Source organism: Lycium ferocissimum, chromosome 10, assembly GCF_029784015.1.
Source record: "Lycium ferocissimum isolate CSIRO_LF1 chromosome 10, AGI_CSIRO_Lferr_CH_V1, whole genome shotgun sequence".
Taxonomy (NCBI): Eukaryota; Viridiplantae; Streptophyta; class Magnoliopsida; order Solanales; family Solanaceae; genus Lycium; species Lycium ferocissimum.
In genome coordinates, this window is record NC_081351.1 from 45,700,320 (window position 1) to 45,717,828 (window position 17,509).

At 33.2% G+C, this 17,509-nt stretch overlaps 2 protein-coding genes across 3 annotated transcripts; one reads left to right on the forward strand and one right to left on the reverse strand.

Annotated features, from left to right (window-relative positions):
- Positions 1-2,164: 2,164 nt before the first annotated feature.
- LOC132034065 (uncharacterized) lies at positions 2,165-5,626 on the forward strand. 2 transcript variants are annotated; one of them, XM_059424286.1, is made up of 3 exons: positions 2,165-2,646; positions 3,207-3,621; positions 4,273-5,626. In XM_059424286.1, exons 1-3 carry the CDS (start codon positions 2,200-2,202, stop codon positions 5,529-5,531), a joined length of 2,121 nt encoding a protein of 706 aa, XP_059280269.1. In that variant the 5' UTR covers positions 2,165-2,199; the 3' UTR covers positions 5,532-5,626. The 2 variants fall into 2 exon arrangements, with proteins under 2 accessions (XP_059280269.1, XP_059280268.1); XM_059424285.1 differs by having other exon boundaries at positions 2,166-2,646; positions 3,183-3,621.
- Positions 5,627-5,907: 281 nt separating this feature from the next.
- LOC132034066 (cyclin-A1-4-like) lies at positions 5,908-10,069 on the reverse strand. Its single transcript, XM_059424287.1, has 9 exons — positions 9,752-10,069; positions 7,951-8,454; positions 7,719-7,811; positions 7,502-7,635; positions 7,323-7,398; positions 7,171-7,247; positions 6,910-7,093; positions 6,687-6,821; positions 5,908-6,239 (listed from the first exon to the last, which is right to left on the reverse strand). Exons 1-9 carry the CDS (start codon positions 9,944-9,946, stop codon positions 6,168-6,170), a joined length of 1,470 nt encoding a protein of 489 aa, XP_059280270.1. The 5' UTR covers positions 9,947-10,069; the 3' UTR covers positions 5,908-6,167.
- Positions 10,070-17,509: the final 7,440 nt, after the last annotated feature.

A 17,509-nucleotide genomic window follows, 5' to 3' on the forward strand; every position in this document is an offset into this window, starting at 1 on the left:
GATTCACCTCAGGGCAGTACACCTGATGAAGTTGGGGGGTTTGACATTGACTTCTACCATGTATATTAGAATTCAATAAGTGAAAACATGAAGGAGCGGAACATAACACCTTACCTCCTTTGGACCTAAGTTAGAATCTGTCAAGCAAATTCCTATACAAAAGTTTTGCTCTCTAAAGTCTTGTACTGAGTACTCCTTACCGTTATCCTGGTTAACTATCGGAGTCAAAATACATACAATGTTGACAATATTTAGCAAAAGATAGGATTGATATTCCGGGATCAAATTATGCTCCATTATATTAAGCATCAGAGCAGTTGTTGTTGTTTTTTCTCTTGGTTAGCCTGATTCTGAAGCTAGGCATTCCAATTGAATCCATTCTGCTAGGACTAATACCCTTGTTAGGTAAGCTTTGAAGATTGTTGTATTTAGTGGTTCTCTGATTGAGGTTAAAAGGTGCACCCTGCTTAGAATGTATATCAACAACTTTGTTAACCTCTCTAAAACAGTACTGGATAATGCACTGTTTAGCATCATTATTTTATCCTCTAAGTTCCAAGGAGGAGATATTTTGACTTTGAGCATGTTGACCACTATCATTTAGTCAAGTTTCTGGATAAACTTACCCTTTCTGTTCTAAATACACCATTGGATTGTATGGTATGCAGCTTCTACTTCTGCCATAATGGATATAGTTATCTTTCTGATTAATTATGTAATAAGGGCACTCTATAGTTGGTTTACTTTAAACAAAAAAGGTTTTTGTTCCTACATGTGTTAATTAGTTTGGGCTTTGCCTTATTAATCAGAACCTATTTTAGTTCGAATCCCCATTAATATATAGCACTTCACAACAATATCGTTTTTTGAATTTCATTGGTGTCAAATTACGAAATATATTGTAAAAGATGCTAATATTTGTGCTTATCAGGTATTGCTGAAAAACTTTTCAATTTTTTTATCAATAAGTAATTATATATCAATGACTCAAGAATTATAATATTTCATGGACAAATTGTTTACCCTTGCTTGTAGCACATGATATAATCATGAATAAATATATACTTGATGCTGATGTAGATAAAAATTGACCATGCATTCGTTTACTATCACGCATCCACGTAAAATCGTGTATTTTAGGAGGCCATCAACGTACAGGAACTTATCGTTTTTGTCAAACATAAACAAGCAAGAAACTAGAACGTGTAAATTATTGAAAGAGAAACGAACCTAAATTATGTTCTGCAACGTGGATAAATGAAAAATATCCAAATGAAACCCTTCGTCATCTTCTATAATCATTTTTCCCATCTACTCCATTCTTGCATAAAGAAGCTGATTTTTTAGACTTATATTACATGTGAAATGAAACGTTACTCAGTTTGAAAATTATAACAAAGTATATATGAAACTAAATTTAATTACATTTGAAATTCGTGTTTGAGAAAATAAGTTCCATTAACTTTATTGAAAAAAATTCTTTGTAGTTTACAATTTAGATACTGCTTTTAAGACAAACACAGGGGGGCAAAGAAAATTTCCAAGTATACTAGTACAATATAGATAATAAAGCATGAAAAAGTAAAAGATTCTTAATAGAAGTTACTCCCTCCGGTTCAAAAAAAGTGTAACTTAATTATTTGCACACTTTTTAAGAAAATATTAATTTTTAGGCAAAATAAATAATTTGACTAAACTATCTCTAATTCTAAATTTTAATTTAAAATAGCAAAAATAAAGTCTCAAAAAACAAAAAAATGAGAAGAATTAGTTTTAAACTATTTTTTAAAAAAATGACGACTCTACGCCTCCATCCCAATTTATTTGAAGGCCGATCAATTTAGGGGTTTCAAATGCTCTTTTCTTAAATTATGATTTTCTTCAACTTTTTTTCCTCTATTAAATATTACGAGTTTAATATGAATTATTAATTATGATAAAATAAGAAAAATAATTATATAATACTTTTTATATAATTTTTAAATATATAAATTTTATTATAAAATACTCAAAAAAATTATATTTAAACTTAAATTAAAGGAAAAATTGTTTCACTCCGCCAAATGATCTAACCTTCGAATGAATTGGGACAAGAGTGATCTTTACGTCAAAATCATCATCTCTTACAAGCCCACTCTATCACTATATAAGGGTGAGATTTTACCAAAACAAATCAAAAACAATACAGTATTAACAAAAATGAAATCCACGCAATACTTCTACCTGCTCATCATCATCTTCTTCTTCCTTCTGAACTTGATTCCATCCCCTACATCAGCAACCCATGATAACACCAACACCAACACCCACACAAGCATACTTTTTACCACTTCAGGAAGATTAAGTTACGCTTTCGACATCTTCGCTGTTCCAACAACACACTCACCAACCAAATCAAACGAACTCCAATTAACTGACGGCAATTCCATTAACTTTAACGGCCATTTCCCTGCGTCCCTACCACCTTCCCTAGTCTCGCACCTACCTGATCATTCCCTCATCACCGAAAAGTTACCGTTTCATCTTATCTATGTAACGGAACGGAACGGGACCCACCATATATTTTACGACGCCGTTTTTCATGGTACTTCTCAGAGCCCCGAAAGAAGAGCCATACTTGAGTTGAGTGGGTCGACCCGAGTTCAGGTAGAAAAACATATTTTATTGATAATACCAATTTGAAGGAAAAATATTTATTTAAAGTCTCTATGAATCTTTGAAATTGTTGTACTATTATTCACTCTATCAAAATAGTTAGCAGCTACACTATTTATAATATTCTCGCCGTCCATTTTTCCTTGTTCCGTATACCTGCTTTTAATTGTCCAGTTTGAAAAATTGAGAAATAATTTACCATTTCACACCTATTTTATCCTTATTATTAATTGTTGAGTTGGAAACTTCAAGGAATTATTAGTGAATGCATGACTTTTAAAATATGTTTTATTCATATTATTAGATGACTTAGTAATAATTCGGTTTGATATAGTAAAACTGTCATTCTATTTATGCATAGTTGTGCCAAGTGCCCAAGTCAATACAGCAGGACAAGTAAAAATGTACAGAGAGAAACCTATTTCAATATAAATTTGACTACAAATCTTTGCTAGATGTGAAATACAATACAAAATCTTGATCAATTTTGATTTTTCTAAAACTTTGAATTATTTTTTCCAACACAGGTTCCATTGGTGGGTGTTGATCAGTCAGATGGAAGGGTTTCTTTGAAAGATAAACCTAGTTTAGCTGGGGAGTCTTTGATATACGTGTCAACTCATGAGGACTCGGGTGTGCCCCGAAGGAGCTGGGCCGCGGTGTACTCGACCCACTTGGGTTCCGGGTCGACCCGGAGGTTGACCCCTAAAGGAGTAGCTGACTTTAGCCCAGCAGTATCTCCATCGGGCGTTTGGACAGCAGTTGCATCGTACGGGAAGAAGGGTTGGAGTGGTGAGGTTCAAGAACTCGACACGGATATCTACGTGTTCATGACTCGAAACGGGTCGGGTAGGGTTAAAGTGGTGGAGCATGGTGGTTGGCCAAGTTGGGCTGATGATAACACGATTTATTTCCATCGAAGGTGCGATGATGGGTGGTGGAGTGTGTTCAAGGCTGTACTTTCAGGTAGGGGTCATTTGCACTTTTGTTCTTATTTTGTGCTAGTCCTTAATTTTTGCACCTCAAGGCAAACAACTTTTATGCGGGCACTAGTTTATATTTTCGCATCATAATATTCCACAAATTATACTCGGATCCCTTCAAACCCCGCTATGCATAAATTTGACTTTGAAGAGCAAAAATTAAAGACCAGCCTATTTGAATGGCAAAAATTAAAGAACAGGCCATTTGGAGGGCAAACTGTGCAATTTCTTCTCAGCTGGGCAAGTTAAAATGGGCTCACTTAATAAATGAGCGGGATGTTCACCCGCCCAACAGTTATTTGGGTTGAAATGGTTGGGCTAAAATAGGTTAAAAAGCGGGTCATAACCCAATTCCTACTAAGTTTTAATTTCTTTGTTTGTTCTTGTGTAAGTTTTGAGTACCTAATAAAACTATTTTCGTTCTTTATTATGGCTATATATGACATACAATTTTTTTCATTTTAAAAAATATTTTGATAAGATTTCGCATGAGTCAATTTGGACTGCATATCAGCGCAAGGTTCTTTTGGGCGAAATGGGTTGGCCTGAGCTAATAAATGATCGGGTCAAAGATCAGCCCAAACTTGGGCTGTTCATGTTTTCATGAACTGATTTTTGTCACCCCTACTTTCAGGTGAACGCGGTGTTGACTCAGTCTCTACCCAGCGAGTCACACCACCGGGTTTGCACGCGTTCACCCCAGCAGCTTCTACTGTTAACAAGAATCTCATTGCTGTGGCTACCAGAAGAGGAACTTCAGAGTATCGACACATCGAGTTATTCGATGTCGTTTCAAAGAAGTTTACAGAAATAACCCGACCGGTGTCTCCTCATGCACATCATCTGAACCCGTTCTTTTCGCCTGATTCTTCATGGGTCGGGTACCATAAATGTCGAGGCACAGGCAATGGTAGAGGGAGTGATACACTGTTACTCGAAAATCTTCGAAACCCGATACCTGGAATCTCTTTATTCCGGATTGACGGGTCATTTCCGTCATTTTCACCAAGTGGTGATCGGATAGCTTATGTGAGGTCACCTGGATTATATGTGGTGAACTATGACGGGTCGGGTCTTCGTCAAATTTCATCAAGATCGGCTTTTTCCACAGCATGGGATCCAAAAAGAAAGGGAGTAATTTACACTAGCTTTGGACCCATATTTGCTAGTGAAAGGACAGAAGTGGATATCATGTCCATTAATGTAGATGATAAAGACCTGAGCTACAAACAATTGACAATAGGAGGGCAGAATAACGCATTTCCATCACCCTCACCCGATGGAAAATGGATCGTTTTCCGATCAGGGCGATCGGGTCACAAGAACTTGTACATTATGGATGCTTTGGAAGGAGAGGCGGGTGGTCTTCGTCAATTGACGGAGGGTCCATGGACCGATACCATGTGTAATTGGTCACCGGATGGTGAATGGATCGCATTTGCATCGGACCGAGAAAACCCCGGATCGGGTAGTTTCGAGATGTATAAGATTCACCCAAACGGGATGGGGCTGCGGAAGGTGATCCAGAGTGGTACGGGTGGGCGGACTAACCACCCGTATTTCAGCCCGGATGGGAAGTATATAGTGTTTACTTCAGACTATGCAGCGGTATCAGCTGAGCCCATCTCGAACCCTCATCATTATCAGCCATATGGTGATATCTTTGTGATCAAATCAGACGGTTCAGAAATTCGTAGATTAACCCACAATTCATACGAGGATGGGACCCCCGCATGGGGCCCCACTTTCATAAAACCTGTGGATGTGGAATTGCCTAATGGTGGACATCCCTGTTCTTTTGAAGATTGTCACTGGCTGAGTGTTAGACCTAATGTCAGTGTAATGGATGCATCTTTTGGATTGGGTTCAGCCAAGATTGAGTGTGCTCAGTGAGCTTCGCTTTTGTGGCTTGTATTTGTGTGTTATATGTAAAATATAGAATAACTACGTATCTGTTGATATAACTTAACGTCTATATTTTGAGTGTATGTATTAGTTAAATCCTTATTGACATAAAGTTACAGGAAATTAATAGATGTAAAATATAGAATCACAGTGTGCTTTTGCCTAATTATTTTTCTTAATTAATAGATGTACAGCTCAGATTGAGTTGCACCAGTCCCTCATTTCACAGGATGAGAAATCATGATTTCAATCACTTGGATATTAATGGTCATTCTCAATCCTAATCAGCACAAACTGCAATAGTTCCAAGAAAGGAATTATTACTGAATACTAGTTTCTTTGCTGAGGTAACTGCCAATAGCTCTTCTGTACACAAACTGACTAGAGTAACTAAACTAGAGAAGAACAGTAGAGTACAAGACTAATCCTGCAATGTCAAACAAAGATGCTCTACTAAGGCCAGTCAAGGAGAAAAAAGCTCTACACTACAAACGAAGATGCTCTACTAAGGACACTGCAAGTTTGTGACTATAAGATTGTAGTCCTTCCCGTTGAAATGCCATGAATGTAATCCAACAGAGAATTGGAAAACTGAAGTTAATGCCTCCTCTTGTCTGTCCTTGCTTAGCTGCTTATGTTCTGGAAGAACTCTACAGGTACAGTTGGCGGGCAATACTTCTTTGCTACAAATTTGTACTGTTTCACAAAACCAAATATTAGAATAAAATTAGTAGCAAATGTATATATATATATATATATATATATATATATATATATATATATATATATATATATGTATATATATATATATATATATTCATTATTCAATATATATATATATCCTGCAGATGTTCGGACAAAATTGTCTCAATAGGATAATGTATCCCCAGCGGATTCAGAAGGTTGATCATTTCCCCAAGGGGATCCAGAAGACATACTTGATATTCTTCCTCAATTTTCCCATATAGTATAATGTTTAAGTGTAGTTCAGGCTCTATTACACAGATTTGGGATTAATTAAAAAGGTATTATGCTAACATATCTCTAGAACAGCTATCATGTTAGGACTTTATTCCACTTATCGTTATTTCCCTTCTTCATTGTCAAGGTAAAATGAGATTAAGAGATCAGAACTAAAATTACCTTGTGCTGGCTGTATTTTTCCCTGACTGCTGGTAAACTAGAATTGGTGTTGTTGCAGCAAAGGCTATGTAGTGCCATGACACAGTCTCGTAAATCAGAGGGTTGGTACAGAGTATAATGCCCCAAGGTAGAGTTCTGCAATAGGAGTTTCCAAAAGTTAAAATTTATAAGAATATATTTGTCAAAAAGAGAATATATTTGTCAATGCTAAATTCATACATACCCAAGGTTTCATTGAGGGAAGAAGCATATATTTGGCCAAGAAAATTGCAGAAGCAGCAATGAGTGATGGAGCGTAACAAAGCATGCTGTACTCTAAAAGAGAGAGTTCTGCTATGTAGCTCGCCAAGTGTTCCAACTGCAGCGACAGAACCTCATTAAGTCCTTGAGCAGCGCGAACAAACCTCCTGCAGTGTATCTCAACTATAAGTTCCTAAATCATCATACTTAAAAAGCAACTACTAGGTAGTGGTAAGAAATTAACCTCAGAAAACATTTGACTGTTGGAGCTGTCATTTCAAACTTCAAGAAATTTAAAACAGCAGACTCCATTTGCAAGACCTGCATAATACATATAGTTCTTAGTGCCACTGGGAAGTTTAACAACTGCAGGTTCTGTGAATCAAGATCACATACCTCATCCTTGAAGTAAGTGTTGTCTGTTATGTAGCAGAACTCTTCTACTTGAGGCGCACAGATCTCCTCATATTTCCTGCAATATAGCATTCCCCATATTAGAGCATTTCTTACAGAAGCGCTTGCAATTTTTGAGAAAGTAAGAATATGAAAGGCACACAAGAAGGGTAGTTGCTTACGATGCGATCATCATGCAAGCTACTCCAAGCAACTGTAGTCGTTGCCTGTCCATCAAATTGCCAGAAAGATACCGATCAATGTAGTTAATAGTCAGATACAGTGTGTCTGGAACAAGCCTGTACTCCTCGGCGACCTATAAATCAAACAAGTTCCACATCAAACTTACAAACTCCTGAGCTCATTGACATTTAGAGAAGTAAGATGTTAGAAGTTTACCTCAACAAGCCAGTCAATTAGAATAGCACGCATGCTAGGATTTATGTCTTTCTGTACTTTCTCCATGAAATCTGTGGAAGGCCTTTTCTTTGCCTGTTACAATGACCAAAAGCTAACATTAAAACACACTTAAAACTTAGTAAAACTGCAATTCAATTTATATTTCAAACATCAACTGTCCAATTCAAAGAGCCAAAAGAACTGAAAAGAGATAAGAAAAACATTTTTATACCTCTGAGGCTCTCAAGTGTTTGTATATGTCACAGGCCATTGTAGCACATAACTGTGGGTCAACAAGATTGTTATCAATGTTGACAATTTTATCCCCTGATTCCAAGTCCACAAGTACATCTCTCTTGCATATATCTGCTGCTGCTTTGACATGTTCTGAGATGTAGAGGGTGCTAGACGCCTTCTTCTCGATGGAATCAACTGCAGCCGCTTCATGGTCATCATCAATGTATTCAACTTCCGGACTTCTCACAGTGTCCGAAGTTGACATAGATTCATCCATGGAGACCAATGATCCGTCTGAGTGAGACGGAGATATGTCCATGCTGCAAGTGACAGCAGGAAGAGGAACGGCGGTGATCTTCGGCACAACTGCATCACTTCTTTGAATAGAAACAGTTTTATTGCTTGGTCTAACAGAGGAGGATACTGGCAGAAAAGTCGTCCCTGAGGAAATTCCAGAAGTGCTCTTCTTAATGCTTACAATCTTAGATGTACATGGTGCCTTCCAAAGCCAAAAATGATCCCAAATTAGTCATAACTTCAGATAAGAAATAATCTTTACTCACATTGCAAAACAGCTTATTAAATAAAAGGTTTATCCAAACTGTGAAAACTCAAAATTAACAAAAGTTGTATAACTTGTTATACTCATTTGTGTGAAGATAATTTTTTTTTTCCTAACAAATTATAAAAGTAATAAAATCATTTAAAGCCTTCTTTTCTGATTTTATCATATGCTATAAATAATTCATGTTAAAACTGGAAATAATAATCTAGCACTCCACTAATCCACTTCATGATAGTCCAATGACACTATGTTCATTTGGAAAAGCAGAAACTTTAAGCCTAGTTAACATAAACATTGGAGTACAAATTTATTCAAATGTTCAAAAAGCAAAGTGGACAGAAAAACAAAAGGCGACAAAAAGCAGGATTCAGGGAAGATGTTTCAAATTTTCCATTCACAATGCTTTTTTACCATTAAAATAATATTTTAGTCCAACCATTTTTTTTTAATCCACACATAAGTCAGTTCCCTTGATAACTGACGCATTTCCTGCTAAAAAACAGCGAACTTGTTTATAAAAGGAAAGTCATTAAACAAAGAATTCAAACTTCCAAATATCAAAATCTTGACAAAAAAGAAATCCCCCAATCCTCTCATATGGAAAACCCTCAAATCATTTCACTTGATTTTCTCAAATTGATTCTAACCAAAAATATTCGGTCTTTTTTTTTTTTTGGACATATTCCCTTGGAATCCACGTACATTCTTATTTAATCCAAAAAAACCCTCTCCAAAAATGATTTTACCCAAATTGATTTTATCCATTTTTTTAACCCTCCAAAAACCTCACATAAACAACATTAAAAAAAAAAAAAAAGGGAACCACGGAACTCTTCTGTAGAAAAAATGAAAGAAAACCTCCCAAACAAATCATATACCCACCTACATTTTCCTTGCATATACAAATTTATCAATAAAAAACCACTTCAAAAAATGTCCCATAATCACCATATGATAGAAGTTAAACCATCCAGTATTAAAAAAAAAAGAGAAAGATTATTTTCGTACAGTAAAAGTACACACAAACAAGCCTCATAAAGTACAAAATTAACAAATCTTAGGACCCACCTACATTTTCCTTGCATATACAAATTTGTCAAGAAAATCACTCCAAAAAAATCCCATAAACACCATACAAAAGAAATTAAACGAACCAGTATAAAAACACATAAAGAAAAAGATCATATAATTAACACTGTAAAATTGGACAAAAAAAAAAAAAAACACTCACAAGTTTGGAGTTATGAGATAGCGAGTTACGAGCGGTTACAGCATTTGTATGATTAGAAATATTAGAAAGCGCTGGTCGTTTCTTAGCCGTTAATTTCCCCCCATGATTATTATCCAACGTCGATGACGCTGAAGAATTAGCCGCCATTGCTTGCCTCTTTGCCACCGCACTCGATACTGACGAACGCCTATTCATTGAAACAAATGATCGAATTTATGTAAGAAAAAAAGAAAAATTAGGGTCTTATTATGTCAACAACTTTTTTTCATCAAGAAAACGAAGAAAGAAAGCTGTTAGAAGTATGTGTGTGTAAAATGTGAAGGGAGTTATATAAAAGCAATAAATAAATGATTAATATATGATGCTAGGCGGGGAAAAAGGAGTGATTTGAATTGAAGGATCATCTGGGCCGTCCGATTGGGTTTATGTATTCGTTAGGAGCGGACAAGGGTTGGGCCCACTTGAAATCTCTTGTTTGAATTCAGTTTAGGGTTAATACCACTTTTGGTCCGTCAAGTATTGATAAATGCTAACTTTGATCCTTGTGATATCTGACGACGCACATTAAACTTTCAATTAATAGAATGTGCACTTTTTAATCCTTTTACTTCTGAATATTCACATATTTACCATAATTATCAATCGTTTCGCTGCTTAATTATGCACGTGTTATGTAAGCTTGTATTGTTACTCCATATTTGATTAGAGGTGGATCCAAGATTTAAATCTACGGGTTCAACCTTTAACATTTTTAGCATTGAGCCCATTATATTTTTAACGTTATGGGTTTATATTTACTATTTATTATAATTTTAATAAATTTTTACACATAAATTCATGCTCCGCACCAAAGTTTAGGGTTCAACTGAACCCATATTAATACCCATACCTATTATGGTGCATCCACCACCGTATTTGACGGTAATATAGCTCTAAAAGTAGTATAGATACAACATACGTCTTACGTAAAAGGATTAAAACACACATTTCGATTAGTTGAAGGTTAAATATGTTTCGTCAGATACCATAAGGATCAAAATCGTAATATACCTATAATTTATGGACCAAAAATGCTAGACCTTAAGTTTAAGAGTAGAAACGTGAATGACCAATCAGGTTAAAGCATATGTACTAACATCTATTGTGGGTGATAAATGAGCTGTGACTTTAGTGAGTAATTTTTGAATTCGAATTTGAAGGATCCGTCTTGACTTTAGTGCAACCAGAAAAAGCTCACGCTTCCCCTTTGTTTTTTCACTATTATCCAAGTTGAATTTGATATGTAAAGCCAAATAGAAACAGGAAAGGGATAATTTTTTTTAAAAAGTTCAAATTATAAGTCCTGATTACATGCGAAATGATAGATTATATTATTGGAAATAAGTTTGTTAATAAGGAATGAAATTGTGTTAGTATCTTATAAAGGCTCACAAGAATAGTGAGTTTTGTTCTCTGTCATATAACATTTGAATTGAGTTGAACTTGAAAGCAAACTTATTTGAATTCAAACTTGAAAAGAAATTCTGTGAATGTTTTGTATTTAGATAGTTTATGAGTAGGCACTGAGAAAGGAAAACTATTTAAAGCTGAAATAACCTTAACACCAACTATTTCAAAACTTGTCAAATAGATTTCAACTTCCAAATTAAAGTACGATTATTAATTTAAAACGAAGTCAGTCGTTTATCCATAGATTTTGTTTCAAAATTTTTGTTTTATTTATTAAACTAGCTCATTATTTTAACTTCAAAGTTGAAATATGATATTTTGAGTTTGTTTTCACTCACAAAATGTCAACTATGTTTTCTTGTCCAAACAAAACCTCAACTTTCAAATACACCTATTAAACTTGACTTCAAATATTTTTCTGAAATATCAATAAATTCATGTTCAAAAGCCTGCTAAGAGAAGCTTTGGATACATTGTTGATTTAGGTTTCACTGTCGGTACATTTTTTTTCTTTTTCAGAATGATCTAATCAGTTATGTTACCATGGTAATTTGTCCTGAGGTTCGGATTGAAACATTACAAACTTTCTATAAATAGCTGATTTGCATTCTTTTGTTTAGGTATTTTATTCATATTTTATAGAGCAATTAAGGAAACTAACCGGTGGTTGTTGGCTGGGTTTTGAGATTTTTTGTCTCTTAAAATAATTTCAAAAATTGTACTTTTGTCCCTCCTGTATATTATTCTTCTTGAGAAGCTACTATCCGTTTCAATTTGAAAAGCAGAACGTGCTTCTCCTAGCTTTACAAATGAGACTTCTTTTCAAACAATGGAACATTAATTGCACTAGGAATGAAATGTATAATAAAAATGATGAATATATATATTTCTTGTAAGAAAAAACACCTAAGAAATAAGTACTACTACTACTACAAAGTAAACCAATATAAATTAGAGTAAACGATAATTTGTCGACTAGTGGTTTGGTTTGACGATTTGACCATAATTGGTTTGGTTTGGTTTTAGCTAAAAAAGTCTCAACCAAAAAGACATTAATGTATTCAATTTTTAAAATATTTTATACATAAAAAATATTTATTTGTAATGTAATTTATAAATATTTCTTAATTTTTTTCATAGTTTTTCATCTATTATATTATTATTTTAGGATTTTGAATGTCCAAAATAAGTTTTATATATGGATGTTGGTAACTCATATAAAGTCCAAACCAAAACCAACTCAACATGATTTTCTTCAATTTACCCATAGAAATGACAATAATGTTGGATATCTATTCTTTAGTTTTGCATAATTGATTTAGAAGCTACAGAACTTAAGTTTTTTTCTTGTCATGTAATTAATACTTAAAATTTTAGGACTTAGTATTTTTAGATTATAGTCATTTCTCTTTATGGCTACAATATTTATTTTAACCGATTTTATTATCTTTTGTTAAATATTTTAATAATCCTCTTCTCAAACAGTGTTGATCTAATAAAGAAATATTTTGTAATTAGTCGTCTTTAATCTGTAATGCATTGATGGAAAACTAATGGTATTTGGTGTATAACTTTAAAAAAAGACCATTGGTTTGGTTTGGTGTTACATATAATGTTACTACCTACTATAAATTAGAGTACGATAATTTGTCATACGATTTGAATTGACACTTCAAAGAATGCTTAGCAAAGTTTTGCCATATTTCTCGGTCCTTGCTCTTTAGGATGTCCAAAAGTAATTATAATTCAAATATTTACCAAGATATGATTTTCTCTCTATTTACCCAATGCAAGATGCTAGAGAAGCTATTAATATTGCTTTGCCAAAAACAAAAAGGAAGTCTGTGTAGATTCTCTCTACTTTGGAAAAGTAATAATTCAAACAGTGTTGATCTAATAGATTGTAATTAGTCGTTTTAATCTGTAATGCAATGATGGACTAATGGCATCTGGACTTTGAAAGACCATGTTACATATAATGTTACTACCTTTTCTTTGTTAGTAGAAACAGAAAACTTGTAGGCTGCAGCCACTGCTTAACCACAGGTTTCTAGTAATTGGCTGAGTAACTTTTTTAACCCAAAAAATAACTTTTGGAACCAAACTAATTCTTTTAAAAAAAAAAAAAAATCAAACTAGGCTTCACGCGTGCGTGAAAGAAAGGGCACTTTTTTTGGTCCTTTCAACGTGAAAAGGTAACTTTTGATCAAAATTGGGCACTTTTTTTCTTTTTTTAAGCTATCAAAATCACGTTTTTTCCATACTTTGGGCAAAGATTATTCATGTTTCAAAACCCCGAAATATCAATATCTTATATAGAACTTAATATATTTTTTGCGTACAATAACGCCGGCTCATTACATCAAGTATACCTAAACGTTTGGATTGTCGTTTTAAGGGTTGTAAAGTGCCCCAAAGTAAGTTTTGTTTGCTTGGAAACTTGTCATCTTTAGATCTAAATGTCATATTTTATCTAGATATTTTATAGGATTTTGATTTAAGTGTTTTAAAATAAAAATATTATATTAAAAAATAATTCATCCAATACGAGAGGTTCAACCAAGCGTATAATATATCTCATTCAATGCTCCCACCAAGGTTTGATCCCATGTTGTTGGCATAAAAGAAGTAAGTAAAAATGAAGGGCTAAACCACCAAGGCAAATTGGTGAATGCAACAAAATAAGCACTTTTTATTTTTTATAATGTTTACTAATGCTATCTAACTCGTCTTCATAAATTGAATTTCGAACCTCAAAATTAACATTCAAAACAGTACTACCACGGGATTAGCATCTCGAAATAGATTTTTTATCATTAGATTTTTACTAGAGAAGAATGAAAATTGTGCACCAATTTGAGGGAAAATTCAAATTGAATGCGATAATGGGCATTTTTTGGAAACTCGACCATGCCAAACCGCCTACGGCTATTTGACCCGCTAGATCTCGAAAAAATACTCTGGGTAAAAAAAAATCGCGTAAATCGGACACCCGAGCGCAAAGTTATGACCATTTAAAGTTTCAACAATTTACAACTAGTTTTCTACCTATGATCCTTTCCTTATTTTTTATTTATGTGAGTGAGAAGGCATATGTATACTTGATGTAATGAGCCTATATTATTGTACGCTAAAAAAAATATTAAGTTCTATATAAAATATTTATATTCCGACGTTTTGAAAGGTGACTAATCTTCGGTCAAAGTATGAAAAAAAACTTAAAGATAACAAGTTTTACTTCGAGGCACTTTACAACCTCTAAAACGACAATCCAAACATATACGTATACTTGATGTAATGAGCCGACATTATTTTATGCTAAAAAAAATATGAAGCTCTATATAAAATATTTATATTCCGGTGTTTTGAAACATGACTAATCTTCGGTCAAAGTATGGAAAAAAGCTTAATTTTGAGTTTGATTTCCAAAGAACAAAGATGACAAGTTTTCAAGCAAACAAAACTTACTTCGGGGCACTTTACAACCCCTAAAACGATGATCCAAACATTTAGGAATACTTGATGTAATGAGCCGACGTTATTGTACGCAAAAAAATATATTAAGTTTTATATAAAATATTGATATTTCGGGGTTTTGAAACAGGACTAATATTTGCCCCAAGTATGGAAAAAACGTGATTTTGATAGCTTAAAAAAGAAAAGAAAAAAAAAGTGCCCCCTTTCACGCACAGAATTTGTGCGTGAAGCCTAATTTGATTTTTTTTTTTTTTAATGAGTTAGTTTGATTCCAAAAGTTATTTTTTGGGTTAAAAAAGTTTCGGGTCCGTAATCGGCTTGATTCTTCTAGTCATACTACCATTTAATTACTTTAAGAAAAAAATCTTTGTTCAGTCAATGGCAATGACAGTAATATGTGGAATTAGGTATACTTATTGCATGGATCTAGGAGAAAATGACAAAAATTGTCCCTCGTATTTGGGTTGGCTTAAAATGGTTCTTTAAATTTGGGTTAATATAGTTTGGCCAAAATCGAAATACGAAGTTTTTGAATTTTCGAATTACAGAGTCATTTCAAATTTAACTTTTAAATTTTAGATTTCAAATTGGAAAAACTACATATATATATATATACATGTTAAGGAGAAATATTTACGAAACGTGATGATAGTTTTTCTTATTTACAAAACATAATGATATATTACGAAACATGACGGATTTTCATATATTTTTCAAAAATAAAAAAAAAAAAAAAAAAATTTTTTTTTTTTTTTTTGCTCAAAGGCTTAAAAAATTACCTCAGTTTTTTGTGTATCAAAGCTGTATGAAACATGTATGAAATGTGTATATGTGAGCGAAATTTTTAATATGATTTTCATACACAAAATTGTGAGCGAAAACTTTAAGTCTTGAATATTGTATGAAAGTTGTTACAATGTTGTTGTAGTTGTATTAATTTTCCAGAAACCTAATATGAACTTTATATACGAAAAATGTGAATGAAATTCTAAGTCTTGAACGAGATATACACATTTCATACCATTCTCATGCATAAAATTTTGAGCGTAATGTTTAAGCCTTGATTGAGATATACACATTTCATACGTTAGTCATACATAAAATTTGAGCGAACTTTTTAAGCCTTGAACAAGATATACACATTTCATACACAAAAATTTGAGGGATTATTTTAAGTCTTGAATGTTGTATCAAAGTTGTATACAATGTTGTTGTAGTTGTATTAATTTTACAGAAATCTAACATGAACTTTATATACGAAAATATGAGCGAAATTTTAAGACTTGAGCGAGATACAAATTTCATATTGTTTTCATACACATAATTTTGAGCGGATTTTTTAAGCCTTGAACGATATACACATTTCATACATTTTTCATACGTTTTCATACACTAAATTTTGAGCGAACTTTTTAAGCCTTGAGCGAGATATACACATTTCATACATAAATTTTTGAGCGAAAAAAAATATTTAAAAAAAATATTTAATTTTTTTTTAAAATTTAAAAAATTTTTTAAAAAAAATTATTTTTAATAAAAATATAAAGCATGTTTTGTATAGGATTTGTAATGTTATGTTTTGTAAATATAAAACTATCGTCACGTTTCGTAAATATTTCTCCTTAAGATGTATATATACGTAGTTGACCCTTTCAAATTTGGGACTTTGTCCGAAAATTCAAAAAAATTATACCATATATTTATCCCGACCATTAGCATAAGCCCATATATGTACCTTATATTTATCCCGACCATTAGACATAAGTATAATACATACTCTACTAATCAATCAATATGCCCTATTAGGCTAAATGATGGTGCAAATTGAGACGCATTCATTGTGGCCGTATTTTCGTTACTATTTTAGGAGTTACGTTATGTCAATATGTCTTTAAAGATTCATATTAATTGTTGTCTAAATCGCACAAAATTTAGAAAAATTCTGTAGTGATTGACTTGAATATAACTGTTAGAGGTATGTCGATATGATCTATTTGGACATGATTTCGCTGTGTTTGGACTTGTTAATTCTCAAGCTCTAATGCTCTTTGGCTTGGAATTTCCTTGGTAATGATTACATTGCTTACATAAAATAGTTTAATTGGATGATTATGGTGGAAATGAGGAATTACCAAGGCAAACTACATAAAAAATTTATTTGGTAGTTCATTTTTATGAGAAGAAGAAGAAGAATCATCTCAACTTATCAGCTCAAAATCCATAATTCAAAATCCGAAATAACCAAACTAATTAATCCGAAATGAACTTAAAAAGTTAACTTATTTGGAACGTAATCCAAAAATCAAAAATTCAAATCGAAGTTTTCATATCCATTCTGGATTGTCTGAACGCCCGCCCTACTTTGAATATACCTTGAGCAGTTTTTAGTTCTTAAATTTGTAAAACATGAACACTTCTAGTCTCCGTCAAATATTTAACAAACTCTGATTGTTTTATTTAACATAATTTATAAAAAAAAAAAGAAAAAAAAAAAGACTTAACATGATCCAGTCACAACCACGAAGCAGTACAGGTGGGTAGTGCATCGCGATCGCTAGGAGGATTGTCGCAACCGTGAAGGGTCAGATCCCGGCTAACTCTCCTGCGCGAGCAACTAAACGTTACATTAGCTAAATGGCAATTATCTTTGTTTTTTCAACAAAACCAAACACTATATTATCTTATGCCCGAATTACTTATTCTAATACACTACCACAACTAAACGACTTGTAACGGTTATCAATAATCTCACTGTATTTCCGAGTTATGTTCTGATCTATATACTTTGTCACATACATGTAACCTAAGGTGGAGAGAGTTAAGATGGTGGTA

What these genes read in the sequence shown, in the direction of transcription:
- LOC132034065 (XM_059424285.1), top strand. Translation starts at nt 2,200, where the DNA reads ATGAAATCCACGCAATACTTCTACCTGCTCATCATCATCTTCTTCTTC. An exon ending in GTGGGTCGACCCGAGTTCAG is followed by an intron (nt 2,647 to 3,182) that starts GTAGAAAAACAT and finishes TTTCCAACACAG; the next exon opens with GTTCCATTGGTGGGTGTTGA. An exon ending in GTTCAAGGCTGTACTTTCAG is followed by an intron (nt 3,622 to 4,272) that starts GTAGGGGTCATT and finishes CCCTACTTTCAG; the next exon opens with GTGAACGCGGTGTTGACTCA.
- LOC132034066 (XM_059424287.1), bottom strand. Translation starts at nt 9,946, where the DNA reads ATGAATAGGCGTTCGTCAGTATCGAGTGCGGTGGCAAAGAGGCAAGCA. An exon ending in AACACTTGAGAGCCTCAGAG is followed by an intron (nt 7,812 to 7,950) that starts GTATAAAAATGT and finishes TCATTGTAACAG; the next exon opens with GCAAAGAAAAGGCCTTCCAC. An exon ending in ACACTTACTTCAAGGATGAG is followed by an intron (nt 7,248 to 7,322) that starts GTATGTGATCTT and finishes TGTATTATGCAG; the next exon opens with GTCTTGCAAATGGAGTCTGC.